Source organism: Protomyctophum bolini (assembly GCF_963924005.1).
Source record: "Protomyctophum bolini genome assembly, chromosome: 17".
Taxonomy (NCBI): domain Eukaryota; kingdom Metazoa; phylum Chordata; class Actinopteri; order Myctophiformes; family Myctophidae; genus Protomyctophum; species Protomyctophum bolini.
Window position 1 is genome coordinate 23,818,846 of NC_137878.1, and position 12,054 is coordinate 23,830,899.

Consider the following 12,054-nt stretch of genomic DNA (forward strand, 5'->3'; position numbering starts at 1 on the left):
AAATACTGAAAGTTTGAGATACTCCAGTAATGTAAAAGCACCTCAAAATTGTACTTAAGTACAGTACAGTAAATGTACTAGTTACTTGAGGACGTCGTTACTCGTGACCCGTGCCGTGCGGAGGAACATGGGAAAGCATGTTCCTCCGCACGGCACGCCCAGTGAAGCTCCTCACTGCAGATCAGCTCCTCACTGCGAATCAGCTCCTCACTGCAGATCAGCTCCTCACTGCAGATCAGCTCCTCACTGCAGATCAGAATCAGCTCCCCACTGACTAAACTAAACCTGACCAACCTGGAGGAGTCGATAGTGCCAGATGCAATGTAGAAGTCCCTATATAGGGCATAGCAGTGGGCTTTCTGCCACCACTGAAAAAATATGCCATTATTTTTTTCCCATAGAGATTTACAAAAATATTTATATCAATTATTTTAAGCCATTATTTCAAGCCATCCAGGATCCTAGTGAATCATGACCACCATATAACCTTTGATATTGTGAAAAATTAAAGTAAGAAACCCTAAACATAGCATATTTATTAAATGTCATAATAAAAAATAAATAAAAAATAAATCACAGAATCAAAGGTTTTAAGGTCACCATGAATCACCAGGATCCTGGATGGCTTGATTCTAGGCTTAAAATAATTGTTCTAAATATTTTTTTGTAAAGGCTTAGGCTTGTAAGATGTTTTTGGCAGATTTTTCAGTGGTGCCAGAAAATCACGGCCACTGCTATGCCGTGATGGCGGGCAGGAGCACGTAAACATACCCCTGTGCCACTGCCACCCAAGTGCCCCGTGACTCTTATTTTTAACGCATGCAAATAACGCACTCTGTATATTCAGGGATTTATTATTTCAAACATTTATCTAAATGTAGAATAATATTACCTACATGAAACGTGTTTGTAAAATCTGAACAAATCATTCCTTACTGTAACCTTTTTATATCATTTTGTCTGTTCCCTGGTTGACTGTAAGGAAATGATAATCACAGTTGACATATTTTGAGAGAAAAAAATCACAATCGTCAGCTGAGAGGTTTTATTTAATCATTATTTAACATTGCGTTTTATCTTGCATTATAGCTTACATTTTGTATGTCCTTAAAACCTTTTCTATGAATAGAAACTATTTACACTTTTACAAATGCATCTTTCACACCTCAAAGTGGTCTTTATCAAACATAGTACTTATCTGACCTATAACTAACTTGTTGAACCCTTGGGGGCAGTTTTACTGTCATCACTAGTCAAGAATTTGATAATTGTCAGTAAAATGTCCTGGGAGAGGACAACTCATTTGTACAGTTATGGGTGGGGGGACTTTTAAAACCCAATGACAAATAATGGGCTCATCTCAATTCTTAATGGATTTCTAAATAAAACTAGGATACTTAAGAGTGAACTAAGATAGATTGTTCAGTTTTAAGGACGCTTAGTGCATTTTTGTGAATTAAACTGTAATGTTCTGAAGTGACATTAGCATAGTATATAATATTACTGAATTGAGCTCTCCTTTATATTGCACTACTGCACATTAACTTAGTTACATTTGTAGCACCCTGTAAGCCTTATCATTTGCCATCTGTATATCTAGCATTGTATTATTGGTAAAGTTACTTGTGGACCCAAGGCAGAATATGTCAGATCCTGGAAATAACTAACAGGGATAAAAAAGAAACACAATAGCAGTTACTAACCAATGCCATATCATAAACACATTTTTAAGTGTGAGTTTCACAGGAAGATGGTTTGTCCTCATGTCAAACTGACAAAATTAGCACGAGAAATGTAGGCACCAAAAGTTAATAAGAGACACTACTGACTGACGGACTGACTGATGACAGTGACACCATATAATGATGTACATGACCATAATCACGTGACCATGTCAACTTCTGCAAGTGCACCGTCAAGACTCTTGCCGTTGTAGCCCAACACATTAGCACTTAAACACAATAAACCTGGGCTCCTTATTTTGGGGATATCGTCATTCTCAAAAATAGCCAAGTCCTCTATGCTTAATGTAGTGTTGCTTGAGAAAAATAGCCGATCTAGCGGATCTACAAGCTAACATGTGACGTGTTGTGAGCTTGTAGATCACTAATGTTCAACAAGTGATACCACTGCATGACAGATTATAAAATTCGGTTTAAGAGGACTTGACCATGTTTTGTCCAGTTGGTGACAAAACAAATTTGTGTGATACAACATAATAGTACTATGCATGAATGGGTAATTCATTAACATACTGTATATTGTGCTGAAAAGCTATAGAGTCAAACACCACTCAGTCACCCTGCAATATGGTGGATAACTGTATAATCACATTGTAACTGTAATCACATTTAACAGGGAATCACATCATAGAAAGCCTACAGGAGTTTGATTCCATAGTGTGCATTGTCGCTGTTGGACTAACAGATCCTTTGCTGCACACGAGCTACAGATATAATAGCTACCATTGCTGGCTTGCATGCATATTGTGATGTTGATATGTATCATTACAACAGCAAAATGTCACATTCCATAACATGTATTGCCATTATTAATAACTAACTCCCCAGTTAAGCACAATATCACAGTGTTATGGGATAGAATGGAAGTAGAATGTGCCATTAATGGGATCTGAGGATGAGGACGGAAGTATTTGGTGCAGCTAGATGTCTCGGCAACCCCACGAGATGAGGATGTTCATTATTGCGCCACAATCTTCCTCACAAACTGGGGGTGGGTGTGACTGTGAATACAAATTGTGGCTAGAGTTAGCCACCAAATAATTAAGTCACAGTCACCAGTGTTTGGATTGAATTAAGCAGCTGATGGGACGGTGTGGTAAACGCTTTGGTGTGATTTATTTGGGACCAGGCCTTAGTAGGGAACATGCAGTCACCCTTCATGAAACGTAAACTCTTCCACGTCATGTCAGCCAGCATGTTTTCATCAAGGATGAGGATCCACTATAATATGAATTGTTCGTCACCCGTGGGAATGCACATAATGCAGTGTTTGTGCACAATGTTTACAGTGAATGTGAGGGACCTTCCGTTGGAAATGCAACAGTCAAAATAAAGCTTCGGTGAACTGACATCTGCAATGCATATTTTGTAGGCTTATTTAGGATTAAATCATGCACATTGCAGATATGCCATATTCTTAACCTGCGTAGAAAATTACAACTGGCTACAATTTGACTCTACTTCAATTTGACTGTCTTTATACCAAAACACTCATTTGCTCATAAAATTCTGCTGGTTCTTTGTTCCCCAACATTTTGCTTAAAATTGCTTTATTCTCAGTCCTTTCCTCTCTGTAATTATTATTTCTTTAATTCTCCCTCCATCTTATTCTTTGACTTGTCTTTGACTTATTTTATTATATTTCTTTCAACTTTCTTTATCTTTGCATTGTTGAGGAACGTTTGACTGCTACTGGTTGACTGTATTGCTGTGCATTTCATTTAAAAAAAAAGTCTTAAACCTCTTCCTTTTCACTTCCTGTTTCGTCATAATTGCTTCTTCCTTTGTACCGTTCTCCCTCCCAGGCTCACTTTCTTGGTCTCTCTCATTTCTCTCTCTAGACAGATGAGTTGTGCTGAAGCAGACTGACTAAGTTCAAAAATACAATCCCCAAAAGATTTCAATACTGAGATCATCTTTGCATTTCTATTTTGTTCTTTTAAACGACGATTTTGTTTTCTCTCTGATTTAGTCTGGGGCGTCTGTAAGCAACCACATGTCTCCTCCTACTACAACACATGGAGTCACCAGCTAATTATTTTTCATGGGGAAAGTTGAACATGTATGAAGGGTCCAATTAAGATTATTACCTTTCGCCTCCCTCCCCGTCAACAGGCGCCCGGACCAACCAGTTGGAGTCACTAGTGCAGGACACAAACCCCACCTGTTAAAATTGTGTTTGGTAGCCAAGTCAGAAATCAAACCTGTTTGTCTGCAGTGGTAGGCGTTTTAGCCCCTTTGAACATGAATGCCCCGTTTTAACCCAGATTCTCTGTTTCCCCTAAACACAAAGATGATTTCAGATGCTTTTGGAAATCTATTACTCCTCCTTCTTCATCACAGCAGCTTGTTGTCCATCGTGCGGCGAGGACCTCTGCAGGACCAACAGCCCAGAAAAGGTTAGGGATATCCCCACCCACCACAGTGTTATCTGGGGCTCTCCAAAGATCAACTGGCCCAGAAATGCCTGAGGGAACACATTTTATACAATTGAATTAGACATACAGACATCAGTCACACAGATGAGAACAAGTCAATAACACATAACCTGAAGACACTGAGACACGTACTGTCTCCCTCTCAGTTTCCCAACTGTCTGTCCCTTCTACACTGTGTCTCAGTCTTCCTACTGTCTCAGTCCTACACTGTCTCCCTCTCAGCTTCCCTACTGCCTCCTTTCTTTTGTGTAAAGAGAGCAACGACATGCACATCAGTGACATCACCAACCCAAGTTTGGGCAGGTGTTGACAGTATAAGGAAGAAATAAAATAAACGCTTGCACACTGAGGCCAACACTACAGATCTTTTAGTCTGAAGACCTTGTGCTCGAAATGTCACAGATAAACTTAAGTGCAATAAAAGCAAAGCAGCTGTCTTATTAAAAACCTCAGTGTAGTCTGCGCTCGACCCTGATTTGCTGCGTTCTGTGGATTTGTTTTGTCGTATAGCGAGTGACAAAACAAATCCATGGAACGCAGCGAATCAGGCTGGAACCCAGGTTACAAGCGCTTTATTTCTTTCCTCTCCTACACCGTCTTAGCCTTCCTACTGTCTGTCTCAGTCATACACTGTCTCCCTCTCAGCTTCCCTACTGTCTCCTCTACACATGCCTCTCTCAGCTTTCCTATTGTCTGTCTCTCGTACACTGTCTTAATTGCAACTTTCTGTCCCTCTCAGCTTTCCTAGTGCGTGTCTCCACTACAATGTTTCTCTCTCAGTTTCCCTACTGTCTCCTATTCAGCTTTCCTACTGTCTGTCTCTCCTACACAGAATTGGCCTTTCTACATTGGTTATCCATTGAATGTTGAACTGATTTAAAAATAACTATACAGGCTGGCATCAATTTACATTTCTGCATCACCTTGACAATGTGCGGTCTCTCAGGTCTTCTGAACAAGGCCTACTGGCTGTCCTGAAAACTAGGCTAAATACTAAGGGTGACCGTGTCTTTGCAGTGGTAGCTCCCACTCTCTGGAACAGTCTCTCCACTTATCATAAAAATGCAGAGTCAGTTTTATTCCATCCAAGCACTTTGTTTTAGCATCTGTGCATGTGTTTTAAAAAACTCTTTATTCTTTAGTATAACTACAATTATTCATGCAAAACATGAACAAAAAACACTTTATAACACTTATTTTGATATAAATAAAGTATTAAGTTACTACTTTATTAAACGACAATCAATCAAACAAACAGGGAGGTGTTTTTACTTACAGAGGAGACAAAGTTGGAGGCGGTGGTGGTCACAGTGGCTCGGGTGGAGGAAGAGGAGTACCTGAGAGCTTTGGCGAGGAAGGTCCACATCACAGCATTGCAGGTGAAGAGCAGGCCACCACACAGCAGCCTCAGTGGGATGTGGAGCTGGAAAAGACCACGCATGCAATCAGGCCTGATCATGTCACTATCGACAAATAATTGGGATGATCAATTTCATTGTGTTTTACAATTGAGCACTATTGGAACATTAACAAAATATATGCTTTTAGGTTTTGCAAACAAACATTGCATGGGGCAGATATGACAAATAACTTGAATATACAAAGAAATGACTGATCTGCTACGATTATTGATTAATCACTAGTCCCCATTCTCCCCAAGGCACGTTCCATAAATAGCTATCGATATATCTTCAACGGTCTTGTAATAAGAATCAACGCAGTAAGGGTGTGTCATTAATAACATCTCAAGACTGCTTTCTAGAAATAATCAATTTGTTGCAGAATTCAAGTGTTTCAAGGGTGTCTGGGGGGCAAGGGCGCGTTGCTTAATATACAGGTGCATCTCCAAAAATTTGAATATCGTGGAAAAGTTCATTTTCTTCCGTAATATAATTCAAAAAGTAAAACTTTCTTACTTTTTTATATTCTAGATTATTGCGCATAAAGTTAAATATTTAAAACCTTTTTTTGTTTTAATCTTGATGATTCTGGCATACAGCTCATGAAAATCAAAAAATGTTATCTAAGACCACTAAAAGAAAACATATTTATAATACAGAAATGTCGACCATCTGAAAAGTATGTTAATTTATGCACTCAATACGTGGTCTGGGCTACTTTTAAACACATTATTTCATCAATGGGGTGTGGCATGAAGGTGATAAACTAGTGGCACTGTTGAGGTGTTATGAAAGCCCAGATTTGCTTTGATAGCAGCTTTAAGCCCCTGTATACAGCATACATAATTAACATAACCGCAATGTAGGCGCAGGAGAGTTTTATGTCGTTTATAAACTTGCGCGGGGAACAGCCTGAGCCGTTGGCAGGTGCCAAGTGCTGCTGGAAAAGGAAATCAGTATACCCATAAAGCTTGTCAACATACGGAAGCAAAAGCACACAGTGCTGTAATATATCCTAATACAGCGGTTCCCAAACCTTTTTGGCCATGCACCCCGTTACCTCCCGACCTAGGTGATGCACCCCCCACATGGAAATATAAATTGCATAAGCTATATAGAGACATATATTTCCTTTTTATCCACATATATGAACCTGAATATGGCATAATATATGCAGCATAGGCTATATTCTGAATTACGTGCCATATATTGGCATAATATGTTAATATACCGGTACTGTATTTAAAATAAAACCATAGCACCACCATTAGACTTTTCATGTCGCGCACCACAAGGAATGCACGCACCACAGTTTGGGAACCACTGTCCTAACACTGTGATGATTTGGGTCCATGTTATCTGCATGTTGTTGGTCCACTGACTGTGAAAACTTCACACTGTATTATAAATAGTGGTAGTGGTTTCATAAAATATTCTAATATTTTGAGATAGGATTTTTAGATTTTCATGAGCTGTATGCCATAATGATCAAGATTAAAATAAAACAAGGTTTTAAATATTTCACTTTAAAATGTGCAATGAATCTAGAATATATGAAAGTTTCACTTTTTTAATTATATTATGGAAGAAAATGAACTTTTCCACAATATATATATTTTTAGATGCACCTGTAGTTTTGAAATAGGCTAATCACAAACATAATTAATATAGTTTTGAAATAAAACTGTCATTTCTCGACCATTTTGGTCGTGGGAAGGCTCGCCGGAACAGGGCAGGCCCCCTGGGAGTGTTCCTGGCGGTCTGGATGTTCCGGGAACCCCCACAGGGTAACTCTGTCATTTCTCAAAGATATTTCCAAATATAGGCTAATTAAAGTACAGTACAAAGCACAGTACACTACAATACAATACAGAGCACAGTACAGTACAGTAACTATAACAATATATGTATAGTTGCACTCAGTGGCGGAAGGTTCCCCTAACGACAGTGGGTGCCCACCTTAGAGTAACCTATATATTTTAAGGTGCCCATGCACCCGCCCCGCAATTTATTATTATTGGCTTATTATTTTGCCAGTAGGTGCTTCGGCTCCTGCGCACCCGCGGAGTTGACGCCGTTGGTTGCACTGCTCAGTTCACACAGGTGTGATTTTCTGTCGTGACTGTACTTTCCATTAATATCATGAATATCAAAATTGCTATAGCCTACTATAGACGAATAACAGTTTAAGTCAAAAATTTATTCTGACCCCTCCATGAAAAGGCCTAGTTGTCCTGACCCCATATCCATAATTTATACATTATGGATAATTAGTGTGGACTTAAACTGTATAGTAGGCCTACTCTCAATTGAGATTCTTGTTTCTTTCATGGACCTCAACCTCAATGTTCCCACATTTGCCCAGATAAGGGTGAGTTACAAAGCACATGCAAGCATCTTACTTTAAAGATGACAAGAGTTGTATAGGCTATTTGTATAGGCCTAGGTGAGGTCAATGTGTTCAAATAAATGTGGAGTTGCATGTTATTGTAATCTAAAATCCGACCATAACACAAACCGACGGCTTCCACGGCACGTGTCGTGCTCGTGCCTGAAGGTCATTGATTCAAGAAATCAGACCTAGCCTATTAAACAAAACTGGCCTTGAGCCATATTTCTATTTTTGTCTAATAATGCATGCACAACTCTTATTCACGTCAACACGGTCGTCACTAATACGAGCAGTATAGGGTATAGGCTACAGTTAGATGCCGTCATTACTGCTATACATATGACTTTGTTGCGTGACGTCCGTGACGCTATACTGTTGGGGTGCTGATGCTGAAAGCTGGAATCAGGAGGAGATGCGCTATTGCTGAAAGGAACCCCTAGTAACTTCTGAGGAATGCCTCTACTGCTGCGGAGGGTGCACTTATACCGACACACACAGTACATTATTCAAAAGCCATTCGAATCCCTCGCGTTTTTAATAATTCAAAGCCCGGTTAACTGCAGCGATGGCAGGCTCACCCAGTCACATGCCGTGGTCTCGCCCGCTTGTCTAAATTTCCGCTGCTCTCCCCACGTCCGGAGCCCAGTTTCGCAAACCCCCTTCAGGTAGTCTGCTCCGAGGGACAGCTTGGCCGAAGACGACGCCACGGCCCCCAGGAAACCCGCCAGCAATGCATATAAGACACCGGGGAGCATGTTGACAGGAACCGAGGCACATATTCTTACTAATCCATCATCATCATCACATCTCTGCTACAGCCTGAGTGTCACCCAACACGTTCTGCTGGGATTCCTACCAACAACCGTCCGGTGGCAGTCACACCAATCAAAACCACGCTGAACAACCTCGATGTGTTCAGTGGTTGGACAGGATCTTTCCCGCTGAGCATTATGGGACGCGTAGTTCTACATTGAGGGAATAATCCTCACAGCCTGGCTGTCTGTTTGCAGATTGTCATCATTGGATACAGAAATAACAAATATGGAAAAGGTATAGGCTACAAACGTCATAAATACAGGCCACTGTAGATAACCATTTATTTGAGGACTTAATGAACCGGGAGTCCATAATTAAGATATTTTAAATAATTTAGGGTAGTGGAGAAAAGCAGACTTTGGTAACAGAAGATTAGTGTAGCTAACTGCTTTTTTGGTCCTTTGAACTCCACCCATAGCTTTGTTAATGCCGGATGGAGTAGAGAAGATCAATGCTAATGTAATGTTCTTGAATGGAGCCAAGTGGCAGAGTAGTCGACTGTGTACTGCATCAAGACTAAAGAGCATTGCACTGTGACTGCCTGAATCAGACCACTGGAAACCCAATGACTGGGTCTGTCTGGCTTCAGATTGAATATTGATGGACTGCTATATATATTTCACCCAAGTGCGCACCCGCACACACACACACACACACACACACACACACACACACACACACACACACACACACACACACACACACACACCCACACACTTGTGTTTGTAGATTGACTATTTCATCAAAGAGATTTGGTGTAGAGGGAAAAAATTGGGGGATAGACAAATGATCAAATTCATCAAAGAGGAAGGACAGGTTGGGAAGGATCAACATATGGAATGTCAGAACAGGTCAGATCCGATCTGATCTGATATAGTTTGAGGTCAGATGTGGCGTTGCTGATCGGCTCCATATATGCAGATGTAGGTGACAATCCAGTCTTCTCCATGGCTATCCAGGGTTTGATGAGGTCAGTCAGTGTCATGATCTTCATATATGGAGACGGCCGTGTGAGACGTGACGGACGGACTGACTGACTGACAGGTTTAAGGTTTTGCAGGTTTTCATTGTAATCTGCAACCTACGGTCACCCACAATAAGACAAATCCCACATTGAACATCGACTGACAGAACTCAATAAGTCATGTAACTTTTTGAAAGATGTTTGTGAAACAGCAAAAAGTTGATTTATTTTGTACATAGCTGTCTATACCTCCTCCCCCTCAGCATTAATGGAATGAACCTTCCATTTTCTCCAAAAGGCTTTCATTGATTGAAAATACGGTTCAGTACAAGGTCTGCTGCAGGGTTTAAACCCAAGGAAGCCTAAGCTTATTTCCATTGGAATTAATTGGACTGTATATACAGTATATATAGGCTACTGTATACTGTTTCTCAACAAACCTATAGTAAATCTATTTGGATTCAATGTCAAACGACATTTGATCTAAACTTCATTCATTACAGTGAACCTAGCCTCGAGATACCCAGGCTTTCATGAACCTAATACCTAAACCCTCTGTATTTCTGTGGTAGAAATGTTATCAGCCGAGCATGCCATTCCTGGCCAGTAGATGTCTCTGATGTTCTGTAGATTGTAGATGAACAGCATGTCCATCACAGAGTCACTTCAGACAGCATTGAACGATTTATTTTCAGGTGACCTCAGTCTCACTCTCAACCTATGTGATTTCCTAGCGGAATCACAATCATTTGACTTAAATAGCCAGTGGTCTGTTCTGTTGACATTTTTGACAACTTGGAAAGAGCAATTAAATCAATCTATATAGGATTACCATGAAGCTATTTCCTCATCCATTACAAGTACATGTGTGGATCATCCATAATTATGTGAATTGTATTCAGTGAATTATATTCACTGTGGTCACTCTAAAACAATCCTTAAAAATAATATTGATCTGTCATATTGACTTCTTGTCTTTCAAAAGTGTCTCCTGGAAGACAAATGTTGCATTCCAGATGATTAATTAGTCATTATATTCTCATTTAGATGGAGCAGCCTGCAGGGGCCTGTACTGCCTGTAATGAGCCTGAGCGGGTTTGACTAACAGAGGTGTCAAGTCAGAGTACTAGTCCTCCATCTCATGTTTACTGAGCGATAATTGAGTCTATGGAGAGCAAGTGACACTTTTCGAAGCCATTTGGTGCCTGCATCAACCAGTTCTGTCATTCCTCCTCGTTTTTAGTTCTCAAAGTGAAGAGCTCGTTAGTATAAAATAAATACAGCAGTTGCTCAGGACTAGGAGATTGAGTTGCAGCTTGGACATCTGAAGGTTATACAATTTCTATCCCAGCCTAATAACTCCCAGCCAAGGAAGGGGTTTTCCTTTTAGTCTAGATCAGGGATGTATTCTCCATTAATACGAGACCTACAGAGTTCGAATCCCAGGCGTTATATGGTTTCCCGTGTGTTTGAAGGGATGCTCCTAGAACCAGCTTTTATACCACAGCATTATGAACGGATAGATATAAGCAATTGAATATAGGTATGGCAATTTAATCTTGTCTGGCTACCATCTGCTCTCATTTGTAGATGTACTCCCTGGTCTTCAGAGTAGACAACTGCAGACAGGCAGGGTGTGAACTGGACTCTGTCTGCTTCTGCCCAAGTTCCCAACCCTTTCTGGATCAGGGCCCATTTGAAAATCTCAAAAGCGTTTGCGGTCCACCATCCAGGGCTGGACTGGGTCAAGAAATTGGCCCAGACCGGACCACCACAACCAGCACACAGATAATCTACTGCCTGCTCCGTCGAGGCACACACAAGCAAGCCCTAATAACACCACTTTTTGAAAAACATCCCTCTATTTTCTGATAATTACAGTAATCGTTAAAATCAGTGTTCATAGGGTGTTTCAGAGCAAGTTCATTTTAAAGATCAATCAATCGAGTGTGTTGGATCAATGGAATATAACGCAATATACTTTAGGTTCCTATTTATCGGTATCACAATGAAAACAAACTTTACAAGGGTCCCATTAACAGCTGGAACCCGTTGTGTAACCATACCTTTCAGGAAGGGAACGCCTTTTGGGATAGTTGTTGCGCACAGTATAATTTCTTTTTTAATGTTTTAATAAATATTTGAAGATTTTCAGAAAACTTCCTAAATGGGTTAGCAAAAAATACCATGACTTTTTACATGTTAATATTACAATTGGGTGCCCACTCGCAATATCCTGATGGCCCGTTAGTGGGCTTGGGCCCACAGGTTGTAAATGGCATGCCTTGATGAATAGAACAAG

At 40.4% G+C, this 12,054-nt stretch overlaps 1 protein-coding gene across 1 annotated transcript; it reads right to left on the reverse strand.

Moving 5' to 3' along the window:
* Positions 1–1,063: 1,063 nt before the first annotated feature.
* tmem42b (transmembrane protein 42b) lies at positions 1,064–8,829 on the reverse strand. Its single transcript, XM_080786765.1, has 3 exons — positions 8,551–8,829; positions 5,457–5,603; positions 1,064–4,209 (listed from the first exon to the last, which is right to left on the reverse strand). Exons 1-3 carry the CDS (start codon positions 8,725–8,727, stop codon positions 4,063–4,065), a joined length of 471 nt encoding a protein of 156 aa, XP_080642891.1. The 5' UTR covers positions 8,728–8,829; the 3' UTR covers positions 1,064–4,062.
* Positions 8,830–12,054: the final 3,225 nt, after the last annotated feature.

What these genes read in the sequence shown, in the direction of transcription:
- tmem42b (XM_080786765.1), bottom strand. Translation starts at nt 8,727, where the DNA reads ATGCTCCCCGGTGTCTTATATGCATTGCTGGCGGGTTTCCTGGGGGCC. An exon ending in AGACCACGGCATGTGACTGG is followed by an intron (nt 5,604 to 8,550) that starts GTGAGCCTGCCA and finishes GGTCTTTTCCAG; the next exon opens with CTCCACATCCCACTGAGGCT. An exon ending in CCTCCAACTTTGTCTCCTCT is followed by an intron (nt 4,210 to 5,456) that starts GTAAGTAAAAAC and finishes GTGTTCCCTCAG; the next exon opens with GCATTTCTGGGCCAGTTGAT.